Source organism: Natrix helvetica, assembly GCF_964273705.1.
Source record: "Natrix helvetica genome assembly, chromosome: 2".
Lineage (NCBI taxonomy): Eukaryota > Metazoa > Chordata > Lepidosauria > Squamata > Natricidae > Natrix > Natrix helvetica.
This window is the reverse complement of record NC_138552.1, coordinates 19,462,651-19,483,879: the sequence shown is the minus strand read 5'-3', so window position 1 is coordinate 19,483,879 and position 21,229 is coordinate 19,462,651. Positions and strand designations below refer to the sequence as shown.

Below are 21,229 nucleotides of genomic sequence, written 5' to 3'. Positions count from 1 at the left end.
TGTGCTGCGAAATCAAATAATGTCGGAGGAATATGCCCATCCGCGCACATGCATGCATACAAACATCATATCTTTTCATATTAAACAGATAATTTGAGTACCTGTTCCATCCAGGATTGTAACCTCTGCACCATGTGTAATCATAAGCCTGAGACATTCACTATATCCTTTAGAGGCAGCAAGATGGAAGCTGAAAGAAAGAATTATAATGTCTTTAGCCAGTTCCATAATAACTGAAAAGGAAATGCTGTTGTTGGATCACATTGATCTTTGCCTTAGAAAGAGTTTGCTTGAATAATATATGCATCTCAGGGATGAAATCAAGCAGTTTCTGACAGGTTCTGGAGAACCGGTAGCGGAAATTTTGAGTAGTTCAGAGAACCAGCAAATGCCACCTCTGGCTGGCCCCGGAGTGGGGTGGGAATGGAGATTTGGCAGTATCCTTCCCCTGCCACACCCACCAAGCCACACCACACCCACCAAGGCACGCCCACAGAACCGGTAGTAAAAAAAAAATTGAATTTCACCACTGATGTATCTCCTACTTTAATTCTAAGAACTCAAGGAATTGTGCTCACAGTTAAGATGGAAATTAAACTGCAAGACAGTACTGAATGCCTCAGGGTCACCCAATACAATTCAGAGCCAAGGAGGAACGTAAATTTAGGTTTCCCCAGGCCCGATTTGACCCACTTAACAAAATGATGCTCATAAAAAAATCATAATTAAAAAGCTTAGAGCAGATGCCTCTCAAAAACGTTCTTAGTACCCTATAATAAGCACATCTGGAAGCTTTTAGGAATAATGGCAAGCAGCTAAAGGTTTCATTAATAAAATCAGTAAAAATAAATAAACCAGTTTGTAATTTTCAGTACAACAAAGATCTGAAACTTCACTCCGATGATGTGTTACCACCACCAACTTTGTTTAAAGCCAATGAGAGAAATTAACTCTAGGGTGAGTTAAAAGTCTTCCACATTAAAACATTTCAAACAGGGGAAAAAAAAATATTATATTCCTACAAAGGTCTAAGGGGAGGGGAGGCTTTCAGAATAACTTCGTTAAAACTTTTTTAAAAACCAGGATGTTTAAGATTGTGAAACGCCAATTCCGAACCTAGTTATAACTGCACATTAAACAATACTTGACATTTAAACATTACAACAAACTCCCAATCGAAAAGATCCATTGATTACAGACCTCTGGAATCTTATGGAAAAAGGATACTTATCTCTCCTTCCTAAAGAAATACACAATTCTCTGCAGAATTTTGATATAAGTCAGAAATAAAATGTTCATATAACCAGAATACCTCCTCAACTGGCAATCAACACCCAGATAAGCAAGGGTTAACTCAAAGATTAACATCAGGCAATCAGTCAAGCAGTAAACATTACATTAATCAAGGAACTACCAACTCAGATAAACAAAAGCCTAATCAAGGAACTATCAAGGAGAAAACATCACTCCCACCAATACTGGCAGGTCAAGCTACTGTATATAAAACAGAAAGCAAGCCCCACTCCCCACTTTCTTGCAGATGTTCTCCAGGGAAAACAGAGTGCAAGCAAAGCACTAAAGACATCTACAAGGAAATAACCAAGTTCAGAGAGCACCACTGATCAAAGTCTATATACAAATATAACCAGGATGCTGAAACTGTATGGCACTACATCCTGAGTTCCAATGAAACGTATCATTCTGAATATCATCATCGTCATTGAACGACCCCATAATCCCTTGCGAGGTGGGGGAGTCTGGGTAACTGAGTGGAGCTAGCAGAGTGTTTTAATGGCCGGATGACCTTCCTGACACCAATGAGGAGTTTTGTTCAGCAGACATAGAATTAGCATTTAGACTTGTATACCGCTTCACAGTGCTTTGCAGCCCTCTCTAGGCGGTTTACAGAGTCAGCCTATTGCCCCCAACAATCTGGGTCCTCATTTTACCAACCTCGGAAGGATGGAAGGATGAGTCAACCTTGAGCCTGATGAGATTGGCTCAGCTAGGTGGCTCAGTGGCTAAGACGCTGAGCTTGTCAATCAGAAAGGTCGGCAGTTCGGTGGTTCGAATCTCCTGCATGAGCAGGGGGTTGGACTAGATGACCTCCAAGGTCCCTTCCAATTGTTGCCAAATTGCAGGCAGCTGGCAGGCAGCAGAAGTAGCCTGCAAAACTACACTCTAACCTCTGCGCCACAGTGGCTCACCGTGGCTATATTCTCAGTGTGCCCAGAGAGAGAAATATCTGCCTCTACCTACGATCGAACTCATAGCCTCCTGATTGTGAGGTGAGAGCGCCACCTCTAGGCCAGGGCACCATTTTAAACCTATCATTCTGAACACCACTCCAAACATATCATTCTGAATATCCTGTTGCCAAACCAATTCTTTTCTCCAAACAGATATTACTATGATTTCTAAGTTATCTTATATGCCGAAGCCCTTCCAAAATGGTTTATGTACACAAGTAAATAAACATTAAAACATTTAACTCCAATAAAATAGCAAGCTAAAATCTGGTTTATTTTAAAATATATGCTTGTACAGGTAGTCCTGCGATCTCCGCTACCGGTTGAACCGGTCCGAAATGGCTGAATACCATCTTTCCCAGTGCACACAACACGGCAAACCTGGGCTTGTGAGAACCTTTGATTTTTATAGTAGTGTGTTTTCAAACGTGAACACAATTCACCCAAGCAACTTTGTGCTATAAACTTTGTGCTATACACAAACAAAGGAATTTATGAAATAAATTAGAACTCACTGAAAAGAATGTTTTTTTTACTGTGTATGAGAAATAAGTACCAAGAATACAAACTTGTTTATCAAGACACCAACAGGATGAATTTTTAAAACAGTTTGTTCCCAAGAAATGTTCCCTAAAGTATTTAAACATGGATGGTGAGGGGAAAAAGACCACGTTCTCACCCACAGCCCAGCTTCCTAAGACAGAACACAATATAAATTTCCAAACAAACGAAAATATATTAGAATCAAAAGACATATGTACGACAGAAATATCTTGTCGTAGAAACGTGCAAACCACACTTCAGGAGAGTTTATATTTCAGCCGTATCTGCCTTAATTAAAATACTTGCATAGCAACAGTTTGGCTAAAGCAGTGACAGATTTAATCTACATGCCAACTTCTCTGTTTGTGAAAGAAACTGTGCCAAGTGTAACACATTTCACTGTAATGAATTTTAGAGACAAACAAAAAGGCTGCTGGTAAAATGTGCATAATATACATGAACTTCCCTTTCTGGAATTTTAAAGACCAGGTAAAAGGTACTTTACTTGTTCATAATGCAAACATTATTTGGAGGGCCACATAATGGATAATGAAATCTATTTTCGCACCATAGAGTAGGTCAGTGATGGCGAACCTATGGCACGCGTGCCACAGGTGGCACACGGAGCCATTTGTCAGGGCACGCGAGGCGCTGCCCTGTCAGCTGGACAGCACGCATGGGCGCACTGGCCAGCTGAGTTCACCCTTTTTTAAAGCCATTTTTCGCCCTCCCCAGGCTCCAGAGGCTTTATAGGAGCCTGGGGAGGGCGAAAACAGCCTCCCCGCCCCCCTTCCGGAGGTGTCAGGGAAGCCTCCGGACAGTCCCTGAAGCCTTCGGAGCGCTCAAAACGATCCTCCGAGCAAACCGGAAGTGACTTCTGGTTTGCTCGGACGGTCATTTTGAGCGCTCCAAAGGCGTCAGGGAAGGCTTCGGACTGTCCCTGAAGCCTTCGGAGCGCTTAAAACAACCCTCCGAGCAAACCGGAAGTGACTTCCGGTTTGCTCCGAGGCTCGTTTTGAACGCTCCGAAGGCGTCAGGGAAGCCTCTGGACGGTCCCTGACGCCTTCGGGGTGCTCAAAATGACCCTCCGAGCAAACCGGAAGTCACTTCCGGTTTGCTCGGAGGATTGTTTTGAGCGCTCCGAAGGCTTCAGGGACCGTCCGGAGGGGCAGGGGAGGCTGTTTTCGCCCTCCCCAGGCTCCTATAAAGCCTCTGGAGCCTGGGGAGGGCGAAAAAAGCATGTAAAAATGGGGGGGTTTGCACCTGTAGTGCGCGCATGCGCACTGGGCGGGTCGCGCATTGCACTATGGGTGCGGCACGCCCGCACATGACCCCCCTGCGCTCCCCCCACTTATGGCACGTGAGCCAAAAAAGGTTTGCCATCGCTGGAGTAGGTGGTCTAAAGACCTCCTAACCAGATTTATCAGTGGAGTCAAATTACTGATGAGAGCTGCCAGAGATTGAGTTATAGAATGCTTTGCTGCAGATACTGGGAAGTGCAACCTCTTAATAAAATATTAAAATAAAATCTCACATTTGAGGAATCTTATTTCTCAAAATAAGAATTTTAATTTTTTTTTTTACATAAGATCTCTGTCAGGATGAGACTCTCAGACTCTCAAAGAGATTTGATGATCTGAGGAAACCTTGGTGCTATCTGAGCCTGGTTGTTTTCATTACCCAAAGTAGATAACATCATCAGTGCTGATTACTTTGTTTGGGTAATGAAATGTCTGCATGAAAACAACCAAGCCCAGAGATCAACAAGGATCCCTCATTTCAACCCTGAGCTACAAATATTTTCCTTTATTTGTGTTTTAGGATCTTTTTCAGCTCATGGATGATACTAGTCTCTACACAGATAGTAGTTGCTACAAGGACCCTTAAAACAGTGATGGGTTCCTACCATCCACATTCGGCACAACTGCTACTACAGTAGTTGTGCCGAACCGGTAGTGCTGCCTTCAAACAGAGAGCGAACCAGTTCTCTGTTCCTTTGAAAGTGGGCCCTCCCACCCGCTCTGTGAGCCCTCCCTCCTGCCCTGTGGGCCCTCCCACCCGCGCGCTTAGCAAACCGGTAGTAACACCGGTAGGAACCCACCACTGCCCCAAAAGTCTATTCCAAGCTACCAAACACACCGCTAGCTTCACATAAACTACTGATTAAGATATATTTGTTTGCAATAGCTTCATATGAAGCTTACGGTAAACTAACGTATTAATTATAGCACTGTTATTTTAACGTTGGCTGCTTGAAGATTTGTGGATTTTGACTCCCAGAATGCCCCACTGGCTAGGGCATTCTGGAAGTTGAAATCCACACGCTGGACTAGAGGCTTGTTCTGAGAAAAAACAGCATTTTTTCTTCCCTCTTTCTTTGACTTTTCCTGATGCAATGCTTCAGACTCTTTCAAGAAATCAGGATTAATTTTCCAACAAGTTAATGATCTAAGCTTCCTGATAGACCCTTCTCTGCACAGACAAATGAAATTGCAGAAATAAAGATGCAATGATGTCAGCGCCTCTCCAGCAGCAGTGATAAAACTCGAGAGACCAAGACCCCCACAAGCATTTCTTTACAAGGCTTATCGCTCCTAAAACCATAACAAACCATTTATCAAAGCAGAGGCCCCTTTGACAGCTGCCATGGAGACGGATCTGTTTTATGTGCTCGTGTCATTTCAAGAGAGGTGAATGCCTTTCACTTCCTCTCTCGTTTAAAGTCTCCATTTGTCCCATAACTTCAGAAAAGTCAACAGATTCTGCTTGGCTTCTAATGCAGTTATGACTCAACCAGTGGATGCAATAACATGGGACTGATCTTTCTTAGGATCTGTTTACGTAAGTATCTTCCCCCATTCCTTGATCATGGTGTGCAGAGTTGTCTCACTCATATACGAGAGTAAATTAACTACAGGTAATCCTCGACTTACAACAGTTTGTTTAGTCACCGTTCAAAGTTGCAACACCATTGAAAAAAGTAACTTATGACTCTTTTTCATAGTTATGATCTTTGCAGCATTCCCATGATCACCTGATCAAAATTCAGACACTTGGCAACTGATTCATATTTATGACGATTACTGTGTCCCAGTGCCTTTTGGGATCTTCTGTCAAGCAAAGTCAATGGGGAAGCCAGATTCACTTAACAACTGGGCTACTAACTTAACAATTGCAGTGATTCACTTAACAACTGTGGCAAGAAATGTTGTAAAACGGGGCAAAACTCACTTAACAAATGTCTCACCTAGCAACAGAAACGTTGATCTCAACTGTAGTCATAAGTCTGAGACTACCTGTAGAGCTAACAGACTCTTCAACAGACAGTTCAATTCAACGTTTTTCATTGAAAACCATCTGGACAGAAAAGAAGGACTAGGGGTGATATGATAGGCAGTATTCCAGCATTTGAGGGGCTGCCACAAAGAAGAGGAGGTCAACTTATTTTCCAAAGCACCAGAAAGCAAGACAAGAAACAATGGATGGGAACTAGACCATAATCTACTACTAGATAAAGTAGAAGAATGTGGGTTGGACAGCATCACCACCAGATGGATTCGTAACTGGCTGACCAACCGCACTCAACGTGTAGTCCTCAATGGAACTGCATCTACATAGAGGGAGGTATGCAGTGGAGTACCCCAAGGCTCTGTTTTAGGCCCAGTACTCTTCAACATCTTCATCAATGATTTGGATGAGGGAATAAATGGGGAACTCATCAAATTTGCAGAGAAGAGCAACAAAGATGAGTAGGGGACTGGAGACTAAAACATATGAAGAACGGTTGCAGGAACTGGGTATGTCTAGTTTAATAGAAAGAAGGACTAGGGGAGACATGATAGCAGTGTTCCAATATCTCAGGGGTTGCCACAAAGAAGAGGAGTCAAACTATTTTCCAAGGCACCTGAAGGTAGGAGAAGAAGCAATGGGTGGAAACTAATCAAGGAGAGAAGCAACTTAGAACTGAGGAGAAATTTCCTGACCGTTAGAACAATTAATCAGTGGAACAGCTTGCCTCCAGAAGTTGTGAATGCCCCAACACTGGAAGTCTTTAAGAAGATGTTGGATAGCCATTTGTCTGAAACGGTATAGGGTTTCCTGCCTAGGCCGAAGGTTGGACTAGAAGACCTCCAAGATCCCTTCCAACTCTGCTATTGTATTGTATTGTATTGTATTGTATTGTATTGTATTGTATTGTATTGTAATCAAGGAGGGAATCAACCTGGAATTAAGGAGAACCTTCCTAACAAGTGAGAACAATTAACCAGTGGAACAGCTTTGTTTTCAGAAGTTGTGGGTGCTTCATCACTGGAAGTTTTTAAGGAAAGACTGGACAACACCTGTCTGAAATGGCATAGGGTCTCTGACTGAGCAAAGGATTGGACTAGGACAATGATGGCGAACCTTTTCTTCACTGAGTGCCCAAACCTGAACACGTGCATGTGCGTGTGCTGGAAACCTGAAGACCAGCTGGCCAGCATGAGCATGCCTGTTTTGGGGGCATTTTTGGGCTGTTTTCAGCCTGAAAAATGGCCTGTTTTGGAACAGTTTGGGGGCTATTTTCAGGCTGTTTTTCACGCCGTTTTCCGACGCTCTAGCACCTGCGAAGACCAGTTGGCTGGTGTGCTGGAAACCAGAAGAGCAGCTGGTGACGGCGCACAAGACCACAGAGAGGGCTCTGCTTGCCACCTCTGGCATGCGTGCCATAGGTTCGCCATCATGGAACTAGGAAACCGCCGAGGTCCCTTTTCTACCTCTATTCTGATTGATTGATCAATTAAAGGGCCTTTCCAATTCTATGATTCCAAGCAAATTGCATCAGATTTTTAGGTGATCATCTGGCAGAGACCCAAGCTTCTGCATTGCAAATTGGAATGAGGGCAAGAAAGCTCCGTTTAGATTGACAGGGAAAAAAAATCAAAGCAGCAGGTAAAAACAACAACAACAATCCCAATTAAGATCAAGAAGCCAAAATGCAACATGACTCAGGACCAGTTTATTCCTATAGTTCCACCATAACTATAGCATGAATAATTCTGAAATTCAAGAAATTCTACTTCTTTACAATAACAAGTAAGACATCAGAATGTCTCCTGTTCCACTAATCACCATTGTCTACATTTCAGTAAATCATGACTGCCTACTGTATTCCATGAAAAGCTCAGGCTCTCCGGCTTCCTTCAATGCACCTGAGAAGTTTAAAATGTTTTACTACCAATCGCCTGTGGTTTGTTACCCAAAGAGAATAAACTACAGTTAATCTGAACTAAAGTTCATCTGAAACACAACTTGCTTTATGGGGCTATGAAGATGGCTTATTTAAAACCAGTTGCTTATCCCTAATGTATAATGGGCAACATTTTTCCACATCTGGAAAAAGACACTCTGCAACTGGGACAATGAACTGTTCTTCAGAGTTAGACCAAGACATGATATGGGCACTAAGATTGAAAATGTATATATGGGCAAGTGGAAAACTTCCAGAGTTAAAATGGGTTCTATAATCATGGCCTTAAGAAAAGATGCAGGAAAGGGGAAGAGGAAGGGAAAGGGGAGGGGAGGAGAGGGGAGAAAGGGAAGGAAAGGTGACTTTGAAATTAAGATATTCCTTCCTCCAGGAGGAGGAGCAGGGAGGAAAAAGACATTTCTCTACTTCCAAATAATAAATTCCCTGTTAATATATTAACAAATTAATTCACTCTGTTAAAGATAAATTATTGGGGGTGGGAGGAAGGAGAATGTTTAGATAAAAGCAAAGCTCTCTGTGCAGTCACATGAACTTAAGTATATATTATTTTAGTTATGAGGCACCCAACTAACCTGAGAACATGTTCCACTTTGATTTACGAAAATATGTTTTTTTTAAAAAATCAGCATAATGAGCATATGGAACATCTCCAGAAATTTGATCCCTAACTACAGACTTAAAACAAAAAAAAGAGGCAACAATTAGCACTAATCCTGACAGATCCAGACAAACAGGTAGGAATGCTGCCTAGCTAATCCTATGTAGTTTCCCCTAGTAGGATGTTCTTAGCTATCTCAATTTACTTTTCCTTTTAACCTGAACATGTGGAACTTTTTTTTTTTTACTAATGACCTGGGAGGCAGCCAACTATTTTCTAAAAGAATCTATGGAGCTCAGAAATATTCCTGGAAATAAAAGGATGCTGCAGAGATTGGTGTTTTGTTATCTTCCCTGCCAACTTCCAATACATTTTTAATAAAGTTTCTTATATTCTTAAATGTATAGCAATCTCTTGGATACCAAGTGAGGTGCAAATGGAGACACTGCTGCCCTATGAGTTAAAAATAGCTAACCTACTTGCAAATCAAAACTAAACACAATAATGATACTAAATTATATGACATCGAAATGGAACCACATGAATTGGATAAAATAATTCAAAGCTCAGATAGAAAGATGATAGGGAGAATATATAAATTTCTCCTGAAGTATAAAATGGAAGAGGAAATCGTGAAAGAACCAATGATAAAATGGGCACAGAACTTTGGCTATAATATTGAATTAGATAAATGGGAAAAATTTTGGGGAACAAACTTAAAAATGACACTATCAGTTGCATACAAGGAAAACCAGTACAAAATGTTTTATAGATGGCACCTGGCACCAACAAGGTTAGCTAAAATCTCAGCAAATACCTCCCCAAAATGTTGGAAATGTGAATCAGTACACGGAACATATTACCACTTATGGTGGACCTGTGAAGAACCAAAATTTTTTGGAAAAGGATCAAAAATTGGCTAGAGGCAATAACAGGCATCAAAATAGAATGGAAACCCGAAGTTTTTTTACTAGTAATAATTACTGCGAAATACAAAAAAGAAATCCAGTATTTAATTTTACTTATAATTACGGCAGCGAGGATTGCCTTTGCCCAGAAATGGAAAAACAAATTAATTCCAAGCAAAGATGAAGTAATAAGAAAGGTTATGAACTGTGCTGAAATGGACAAATTAACAAAAGAAATCCAGGGAAAAGAAGAATCAGAATGCTACCAGATATGGGATAAATGGTATAGGTGGATGGAGAAAAGAAACAAGGATCAATGAAGGAAGACAATAAAACCCAAAAATAGTAGTTAAGGAGAATTAACACACACATATATATATATACCCAAGAGATTTAAATTTACTAGAGGTAATCAGCCAATATAGCAGACAGATGATTAAATAAGAGGGTTAAGAATGGTGAAATGCAAATGAAATATACTATAAGGGGAAATAATATAAGGAGAGCGGTATCGATTGGCAATTGCTATTAGAAAGAACGGGAAGCTCCTGTTCGCATTGTATTGTGTAAATGTGGTGTACGTCTAAGTTTTGTGTGTGTGTGTATTTTACATGTTTGTAAATAAATAAAAAAATATTTTAAAAAATAGTTTCAGTATTATCAATACACGGAAATACGCTATTTCTTGTTCCTGAAATAATTGGAAATTCTAAGAAAGAGATGCTTTGCATTGTAATATCTAAGCCTGACAAAAGATGCAATTATTATGATTTGGTGCTTTGCAGGTAACAAATATTTCAGAGGAATTGCTCCAATTCTGTCAGTCCTACAAGGTAGGCAAGATTAAGAAACAGACACCATTTAGGCTAAAACTTTTATGAGAGTAAGAGAATTTCGCAAGTCTCAATGTGTGTGCTTCCCTTCTTTTTGAGAATGAGACGTTTGCCTCAGATATTTTCATGTATGTATGTATGTATGTATGTATGTATGTATGAACTAGTCTTGGCACTAGTCCTTATTAATGTATGTATTAACTAGTCTTGGCACTAGTATTAACTAGTCCTTATCTTTCAAATATTTTTACAATTTTGAAATGGATTCTAATTGCAAAATACATAAAACACAAGTCTAATTTTATCAATCTGCAAAGTGACACTTCAAGTGTTGGCCTTCATGCAGGGTGAGTTTGGTCATTTCCAGTACCAACATTTATGACTCCGTTTGAAAAAGAAACTTGTAGCACAAATTTCTCTTCCTACTCTATTCTATTTATGATTACTATGATCGTGATTCATCACTTATATATTTTATATACACTGAGAGCATATGCAACAAAGACAAATTCCTTGAGTGTCCAATCACACTTGGCCACTAAAGAATTCTATTCTATTCTATTCTATTCTATTCTATTCTATTCTATTCTATTCTTCTTAAAGGTAGTTTAGGAACCAATGATGATTACAGATAGTCCTCAACATGACCAGTCACTTTATGATTGTTTGAAGTTACAATGGAGTTTTAAAAAACTACTTATGGCCCATTGTCAAAATTACATCTGTTGCCCCCTCCTAGCACAGTTATATTAATTAGATTTCAGGCCTTTGGCAACCACTGTGCATTTAGGACTGGTTGTAGCTCCCTTACAACCAAAATTCTGGGCTTCACAGTGGTTGCAAGTCAAAGACTATCTGTAAGTGGTTGAAAACTGGACCGTGGGTACCCAGTCACAAAAACTCACTTGGTAGCTCTGAATCAAACTTTTTCATCCTAAATTATCTCACAGGTTTTGTTGTTGGGAAAACTGAAGGAGAACTGCTATCTATGCCATCCTCACATTCTGGAGAAAAGGTGGGATATATTGTAAATCCAAGAAATAAATCATTAACACCAAGTCCATTCAATGCATTCCACACTGAATTCCCTTCCAGCTTCCAATGAAGTTTTTTAAAAAATACTTCGTAGGTGATAAATAATTGGTCCCTTTACAATAGTTTCAGGCAATAATTTTAAAAACTCTTAAAGATAACTCAACTTCCTAGAAAGAGCCATGTTTGGACTTCATCTACATGGGAGCTGCATTGATCTGTATGTGCATCATATTTAAGTCCACCTTCCTATTTTAACTTACTTTAAAAAGTACTTGTAAAGGGCTAGCTCACATGTGGTAAACATAATTTAATTTTAATTGGAGCCAGAACATCCCTCTGAATAATATGAATTACAACACTTTCTGCCCACTTTTCATAGAAGCCAGCCAGTTTAGTTTAGCGTAGCATATTTAAAATTATTATTACATGTTAGCAACAATTTACAATAAACTGAAATCAAACCAGAAAAAGCACAAGGTTTGAACCTTGTTTGTTTAGACATTGGCTGAAGGTTTTTTTTTAAATGTGATCTGTGGTTCATATATAACAAGATATGAATCCACTAAATCTAAACTCTGATTTATGCTTTGTAAAATAATCTTAATGCCATTTATAATTTGTAGAGCAGCTGTGCTACTCTCTACGCCAAAGGAGAGAAATGGATTAATCAGCTTACATCTTAACAAAACTTTATAGATATGATTATTGTTGCTTTAACAAAAATTACATGAGAACATGAACTTCTAGTCTCAAATTGCCTTAGGAAAGGAAAAAATTGACTCCCCCCCTTCCAGTTTAATAATCAGGCGACTGATTTACAGGTTGTTTTTTTCCAACCATGTTTGGCAACTGTTTGTCCCCTAACAAATGTTTTTTGCTTGAAAAGTGATTCAAGAATAGAATGAAAAAAGAACACCCTATTTAAGGTATTCTGAAGCTTAATACAACTTTTCCAAAGTGCAACGTAAACCATGTGCTGGGTTATACTTCCACCACCCATCCAGCATGTTTGATGGCAAGATTGGCTGGAGCTTAAAAGCACCATGTTGGAGAAGACTGGGTTAATTTAGAGCAGGGATGTCAAACTTGCGTCGTCATGGCATCATCACATGACGTATCGTGACTTTCCGCCCCCTTCACTAAAACGGACGTGGGCAGCATGGGACGCATCTGACCGGCGGTCCACAAGTTTGACAGTCCTGATTTAGAGCTACAATATATTCTTGGTGTAATTTTTAGAGGTAGATCTTGGATGAAGTAGGAACTTCAGTATTACCTGATGTTTGGTCCTAGAAAGCCCTCTCTTGCTGACATCTGCTTACATATAACTAGTCTTCAGAGAGATTCAGAAATGACTCACAGGTTTGCTGGAGTTCTGAATATCTCTAAAGTTCAGGAGAAAATGAGAAACTAAGTGCTTCATCTCTCTTTCTTTTCATTTCTCTGTGCATACCAGAGAATCGGGGGAACAAATGGTCACAAAACACACACACATACATAAAAAGCTGCTGAGAACTAAGGTTAACCATAACAGACAAGCTTCTTGTAAACTCATTTCCATGAAAGAGGTTAGGACACTGCACAAAGTTTTCCATGAGAGGAGGAGTGACGTCAGATTCAATATGGCTTCTACTGGACAACCCTGACTGAGACCAATTATTCTTCAAATTAAGAGTCTGTTATATAGGAAATTCTATGAAAAAAAATATTACTGTCATCAGATAACTAGATGCAATGCTTTAGTCATTGAATGGACTATTATTATCAAGTAAATGTATTGCTCACTTTTCTTTAAGACAATGTATTCAGTTTCTCTGAATTTTCCCTCACCTGTGTAGCTCAGGTCTTGAATAATCCTATCTGCAATGAATGCTGTTTATTAGAGGAAAAACTTTTCTTGCTATAAATTGGATGGTTTGTATTGTCTGATTCAGCAGCCTCTCTTCCATCCAAAACTTCCAACTCAGGGACTTGGAAATGTACTGGCACTAGCTACAGAATTTATTGCCAGTGCATCTTCTATTTTTGCCTGGCACTAGCAGCTGTATAAAAAGAGTGAGATTGTGACCACTTTATGGGCACCTTTTCTTCAGAATTCAGTCTGATAAAAGCGGCATTTCTGCAGTACCAACTGCAGAACATGAATTATAACATGAATTATCCTTATTTAACCTGGTGGCGAAGTCCAGGAGAGAAGGACTTTGATCCTCATAATCCCAAAGCAGCATAACTACGCTGGCTGGGAATAATGGAACTGAAATCCAATGCATTTAAAAACTTTTCGGCTGAAGAAAGCTGTATTAATACTTCTCTCTATATAACTCCAGGTGGACTCAGAACCATTGAAATATGGAACATCCGTTCCCGAATTTCCAGTTTGCATTTTGGGCTGTTTTTTGCCCTCTGGAAGCCTCCAGAGGATGAAAACGGGCCGTTTCCGGCCTCCAGAGGTCCTTCGGAGGGGGGGGGGAACAGGGAGGCCTCCCCAGTCTCCAGAGGCTTTCTAGGGTGAAAAATGGGCCTACCATGCCATCACGCCAAAAGTGAGGGGAGGGGAGGTTGCACACGCATGCATGGAGGGGGTCGTGCACATGCACAGGGGAGGAGGGCACACATCATTGGTGGGTTGCAGGTGGTACACCCCGGTACAGGTGTACCAGAGCCTGCCTGGAGCACCGGGGTACCATTCCGATACGGTGCTCTGGAGGGCCCGCCCGCCCTCCTTACCTGTCTTTAAACTCTTTGGCAGTTTGGCACACACACTGCATACAGCGCCTTGCAACGCTCCGCTGAGCAGCAGGAGCATCGCAGAGGCGTCACCGGACGGTAAGAAGCATGCACACGCTGTGCGCATTCATGTGGACACCGGTTGCAACGGGATCCAGAACCCACCACTGGTGCGCATTAATGGGGATTGCATGCACATGCACGGAAGGGGGGGCGCATGCACTAGGGGAGGGCGCACACATGCGGGGAAGGTGCATAGAATTATAGGTGTGGGCACACGCGCATACGACCCCCCTTCATTCACTCGCTTTTGGCATGCAATGGCAAAAAGATTAGTCATCATTGCTATAGATAGTGTGTTTCTCCCAAAAGAAGACCCAACTGGAAAATTCCACCCTTTGGAACAAAAATTAATAAGACCTGGTCTTATTTTGGGGGAGACATGGGTAATTATACTATAGAAAAGAAAAATAATAATAATAAATAAAATATACACAAAGATATGTATGCAAGTGACCATTCATTCTTCTTAGTCCCATTCCAGCGGACACTGAATTTGATAAAAAGCAGTGCGATCCCACAGACTTGGCCTCCTCAGGGTACCGTCGGCCAGACAGTGTCGGCTAGCGACCCCCAGGGGTAGATCCTTCTCTGTGGGAGTGCCTTCCCTCTGGAATGAGCTGCCCTGGGAGCTTTGCATAATCCCCAACCTCCGGTCCTTCCGATGCGCCCTAAAAAGTTGGCTTTTCCAGCAAGCCGGCCTGGTCTGAACAAAATAAAATAAATGATTGATTTAATTGTTAATTTTAATCTAATTTTTAAAATGTTACTGTTAATATTAATTGGGTTTGTTTTTGGATACTTTATTTAATTTCCTTTTTAACTTTTGTAATATGTGTTTTCTTTTAATGTTGTACGCCGCCCTGAGTCCTTTGGGAGAAGGGCGGCATGTAAATCCAATAAACAAAACAAACAAAACAAACAAAACAGATGACTTAAAATCACGATACAGGTAGTCCTTCAGTATGACCGTAACAGAGCCTGTTCATTATGGTCATATGTCACAATGGTTGTAAAATGAGCCTGTCATGTGACCGACCCGATTCTACAACCTTTTTTTGCGGTGGTAGTTAAACCAATCACCACAGTCGTTAAATAAATCCATGGTCACTAAGTGAACACTGCAGTCATTAAGCAAACTAATGGTTCACTATGGGTGCAGTTTTCCAAAACCTGAAAGTGCTGGTTTTTTGGGAAAACTATCATAAACTATTATAAAAAACAGTTTTTATGGGATGCTGCAAACGGCCATATATGCAGCCATGCTCCACTGCATCCAAAGTTTGGGTCCTAAGTCCCCTTGCTGCTTAAGATAAGAGGAGCAAATGGAGGCTCTCCTCCACCCAGGGACGTGCGGTCAGGGGAGGCAGAGCCTCACCGCTCTCATCATGAAAAAAAAAAGGAAAAAGGGAAAAGGCGCTGAGGAGCCTCGGGGAATGGGACTGCATGAGCTGCGGTCCCCTTCATGTTGATTCAGGAAGGCGGGGAATGGGACCACGTGTACAGGACAGAGGGAGGTGCAGGAGGCTCCTCTAGCCTCAGCCTCCCTCCTGCACACGTGGTCCCATTCCCCGCCCTCTGTCGGGTTCTGTTGCTGGAGCTCATGTTCCAGGGCGAATACGCATGCGCGAGTGGCTCCCTTCCTCGCACTGAGCAACGGCAGGTTTACGGGAAGTTGCTCGCGAAAGCAGAAAGTGCGATGGACTTTTCGGACTGTCGGCTACTGTTTCCCAGCCAGCTCGCTCGCGAAAGGACCCTGGAAACCGAGTCGTGCCCGGCGCCTTGTTAAGAATTCCCTGCCTTCCTGATGACGTCACCAGCCTCACCAGCCATAAATCTCACCGCACGTCACTGCCTCCACCTGATACAAGATTTATAACAAACAGCATAACTACTCTGGAAAATGAGTCACAAAAATCACATAAATGCTCTTTCCCATTTTGGACTCTAAAATATCAGTACATTATATAACTCAAGAACCTGCTGTGTTTTCATGACAACCAAGATCTATTGTCTACGATGTTTGCTTCACTCTGCTGATGGGTAGCAACAACACCCACTGTCTTCAAAAAACATTTACCCTAACCCTGCAGATATTTGGGACTATCACTCCCATCATTCCCAACCTGCAGTCCAATACATGACGCGGATACATTTAAAGGAAGCGATTACAAGGTCTAGGACAACTTGTCACAAGTAACTCATCACGGTCAACTCACTTGCGGGATAGCTCATCAGGCCAAATTGCAACGGGTCAACTCACCACGGGACAAAAGTTACACTAATATCAAAGAAACTGTGGAATAGAATCTTTAAAGAAAGGGTGCAAAAGGGAGGACAAAACGAAATGCGAATGACAAAAATTAAAACAATTTTAAAATTAGTTTAAATCATTAAACTGAATTGTTGGAATTGCACTGCAGCAAATAGGCCATGGCAAGTTGGCCAGGGTTGGTTGGCTGTGGCGAGTTGTCCATTCTGGCTGTTACAGACACTCAATCCATTTCCCATTTTCTCTCCTCTTAAACATAACAAAAGGATAAGTAGGTCCTGTCATGCCATATTATGATGTGGAGGAAGCCTTATTTGGGAAATTTGAAGCTACATTCGAGCTTTCAAGTTCAGGTCACTCAAAGATGTAATTTCATTTCTTCATCCAAACAGAAACTGGACATCGCAGCAAAAGCAAATCCAGAGCAAGTGAGAATTAGCCAAGAACATGGTTCTGTAAACAAAGCGAGCACGCTCCGTTTTTCAGCCTGAGACTGTTCCATAAATTGCCCAAAGTCATTTGGTCTTGGCTGCTTCCTTCTTTCCAACCCACTCATTTAATTCAGAGGGCTTTTCTTTTTATCAAGGGACTTGAAACCGTAAGCTATTTTCGAAGAGCCCAGTGAAATCAATTACCCGTATTTCTGTAGCTTTCAGCATTAGAACTATTTATATTATTTTTGTCTTTAAAAAAGGAAGGAAGAAAAACACAACACGCTCTGCACGAGCGATCAGAATTCAAACTGGAACACAAGCAGCTATCAAGATGATGAGGGTGAAGCTCCAGACAGACACAAGTACGTGTTTTTTTTAAAAAAAGCAAACTTAAATTTAATGCTATTTAATACAGACACAGAATGACACATTCCACATCCTAGACATATCTAAAAGTGAATTAGCCTCAAGGCAAAAAGAGTGGGCTCTATTTATTAAGGCAGTGCAGAGATACAGATCTGAAGGCAAAATATGATTGGGAAGATACATGTTGAAAATATCTTAAACCAAATGCCTATTTTCCTAGGCCTATGTTGTCAGCTGCGGAGGGAGCTGTGGGAGCCCAGGAATAAATACATATGTTGAAGATGTTCCTGGTAGGTGCTACCAGGTGCTCCTATGCATGCTCCATATCACTTATGTTTCTGCACTTATGCCTATTAAATTAGGCCTTTTGCATAAGCCTAGTTTGAATGCATAAAGAGGAAATGCTAATGGAAGAACGCTCCCCTTTCTAACCATCAAGATTTCATCTCTATGCCTCTCTAACTCAGTGTTTCTCAACCTTAGCAACTTTAACATGAGTGGACTTCAACTTCCAGAATTCCCCTAGCCAACCATGCTAGGCATGCGGATATGAGCTCCACATATCTTAAAGTTGTTAAAGGTTGAGAAACATTGCTCCAGCGACTTATCTCCGTGGCTCCACTGTGTTATTGGATAGATAAGGAGAAAAGTAATATTGGAAAATACCTTGGAGGTGGGGAAGGAACAAAAAATGCCCGAAGATCATCTCATCTCATTTCAAAACATGTGTCTCATTTGTTTTTTTCAACAATACTCCTTTTCACTTTGCAAGCTATTGTTCCAACTTACTTTTTACAGAATCCAATCTAAGGAGGATCTATCTAGTTTGGGCAATCAAAAACTGAAGCTAAATATAAATGGGATCCAATCTGGGTTGGTCAACGGGAACAGAGGTTTAGGTCTTCTGAGCTTACGGATTCATCCTGCAGCCCGTCCTCAGGGACCTTCCCGGATAATGGGTTCCAGCACAAGTCCAAAAGATCGGAAAACTAAATCTCTGTTCCCGGTGACTGACCCAGATTGGATCCTGCAACATTATCCTGGGACGTGTATCTTTGCTTTCATTTGTAAAAATAAACGATCTGTTCAACTGTAAGTGGGTCATCTTTTGATGGTCAAGTACTCTAATGCAGTTAGGGGGAAAGTTAAGGACTGTAGCAGATGTATCATGGGCCAAAGGGAATAGCACTAATTCCAGAATTTTCATCCCTCCTCCTTCACAAACTTTTTCCACCAGCAGGGATCTCTTTTTTTTGTTGCAGTTGCTGTGTTTAAGTGACCTATGACTATTTCTCCTTATATTTCAAGTGGCAAAGTGATGGAAAAGCTAGCCAGTTTTCATCAATTTTGTCATAAAAGTTTAGTAGCACTAAAGTAGAGAATCTGGAGGTCTGGTTCAACCAAATAGCCTTCCCTGGACTCAAGCATGGTTATTCAACTGAGAAAGTGACGTCAACTTACGCAGTCTTGCCCTCACTGTCATGCTTGGTTGCGTTGACTCCCTTTTTGCCCAAAAGAGAAGCCACTTTCTCCAGATCTGCATTCTCCACAGCCTGGAGGAGTCGGTCATCATTCTTATTCCACTCATGAGTCTGTAAAAGAAAAGAAAAAAGTTTCAGGGGATTAAGGAGGTGAATAAAGTATTCCTTATATGGTACTTGTTGGCTTCACCCTCAGTGGAAAGTTCCCCACCCAAAAGAAAGTTCAAGTCCCTGCCCAGCTTTCCTGAAGCCCGGGGAGGACGAAAACAGCATCCCTAGGTGGAAGGCTGAAGCTCATGTGCGCCCGAGCTGATGACTTTTGTGCCAGCAAACATGGCTCCGCGTGCTACCCGTGGCACGCGTGCCATAGGTTTGCCATCACAGCTCTAAATAATACTTCTGGCTCGTACATGTCCTTGTATGGGACAGAATCATGATGAGAATGACAACAATTGTCCCTCTTTCATATTTATCTCTGGTGATGCTAATCACAGTGGTTGGAAGTTTATTATAATGAATCTTGGATTAATTAATAAAGCTTGGCTTTGGGGACCCTTCGCTTCCCCTTTATGTCCTTAACAGGATACCTTATTATAAAGGTACTTATTTTAATCTGTAGGAGTTTTTATTGGGGAGAGAGACAAAAATCTCCAAAAATTTGATAGGAGTTGACGGGTTCTGGATCACTAAGTATGCAACCTAAGCACTGATTTTTCTCTTTCTTTAAATCCATTTCTCGTTTAAGCTTTCTTGACTGACGATAGCAATGGGACATCAACTTAATTTTATGTCATCTTCTTGGGTAATTGCAGAAAATTGCACCACAGTTATTGTTAGTGGAGCACTGAATTCAGTGTAGCAATTTCGAGAATCATAAAGGATCATAAAAAAGGTTTTTGAGCTAATTAGTTGTACATTCCTATCTTAAGGTTACACAGAACTAAATCATAATAAAGAAAATGACTTCTCCACAAATTGTTTAAGGGCAGTATTTGGAAAGTCATAGCAGTGCGTTTTTGAAAGCTGAATCTTGCAGTAAATCTGATATTTTTTTTATCTTGTTGACCTAGAAGAATCCACGGGTAGTGGACTGCCAAAACATGTTAGAGAAGAAACTTCCCATGTACTCTGGCCTTTTGCAAGTTGGTCCACATTGAAAAGTTAAGGGTGGAGAGGCCTTTGTTTGAAAGCATCTTCAATTCACAAAAACAAACACGAAGCCTACATTAAACTCAGCCTTCAGAAAGAAATGTGCCCTTTGGTGCCTTGATCCAAGTTGGGCTTTCTATAAACAGAAGGCAATGCCAATCTTTCATATGCAGAGACGTTGTAAATATTTATACTAATATTTCCACCATCGCAACATTCAGTGAGACAATGCTGTTTGACAGCTTGGCTTGACTTTAATCCATAAGGGAGTTTCCATCACTACTAACGAACTACAGATTCTGTTGCAGTTGTCAGCCAATCCTGTGGCTTAAACACAAAAGCCAAAACCTGAAAATGAGAACGTTTTTTGGAACAAGCTACTATGACCCAGATGCTGAGGTTCAACTTGGCCGTTACCTCCAACTATTAAAATGTGGAGCAATTAATGAGCCTTTGGCTGGAATTTGAGAACCTGTGAGAGGAAGTCACCCTAGCAGGGCCCAAACCTGCTTCATTCATTAACTTATCTGTTGCAAGACTACCTAATTCCATATAGCTTATTGAGCATTTTTGCAACTCCTAAACCTCCATCAATGATTCTGCCATCTCTAAAACATGCTCTATACTCTGGAACAAGTTGCCACTTGGAGTAAAAGCTGGCCCTCTTTTTTACAGCCAGTTTAAAAAAGATCTTTTGCTCCAGGGTTTTTCTTTTTCTAAATGCTTACAGAATTAGTACATTATTTTCAAATGTTTTATGTGTTAAATAGAGTTTTGCTTTTCAACTATCTAAGCCACCTGGATTAGGGGGCACATAAACTCACCAGATATATTAACCCTGACACAAAGATTGTTGTTTTCTTTTTTTTATAAGGCAGGGTGTCAAACTCAATTTCGCTGAGGGCTGCATCAGGGTTGTGTTTGACCTCGCTGGAGGGGCGGGGGGCGTAGCCAGCTCGATGTCACTAGTGTTGAGGGCACCTGTGGTGGCCCGAATGCTCTGCCAGTGAAAAAGGACTTCCAAGTTCCGTTTTCGGCTGCAACAACCTCCCGCAAAGCTCCGTTTTCACTGTCAGAGGGTTGCAGAAGGCCATCGCAGCCAAAAACAGAGCTTGGGAGCCCGTTTTCACTGGCAGAACACTTGGGCTACCACAGGTGCCCCCGACACAAGTGACGTTGAGCTGGTCATGCCCCCTTCCCCCCCAGGTCAAACACAACCCTGATATGGTCCTTAATGAAATTGAGCTTGAAACCCGTGAGTTAAACAAGGAAACAAAATCCGGACCCATTACTCCCCTGGAATTGAAATTTCAAGGATCTTCAGAG

The 21,229-nt window shown here is 41.3% G+C and overlaps 1 protein-coding gene across 1 annotated transcript in view; it reads right to left on the bottom strand.

Moving 5' to 3' along the window:
- The window catches only part of RAI14 (retinoic acid induced 14), a 120,965-nt gene that overhangs the window by 28,628 nt on the left and 71,108 nt on the right, over positions 1-21,229 (bottom strand). The window contains exons 3-4 of the mRNA XM_081942876.1: positions 18,735-18,865; positions 102-190 (exon numbers count right to left, since the gene is read on the bottom strand). Of these exons, the coding sequence (XP_081799002.1) occupies positions 102-190; positions 18,735-18,865 (220 nt within the window). The remainder of the gene's footprint in view (positions 1-101; positions 191-18,734; positions 18,866-21,229) is intronic.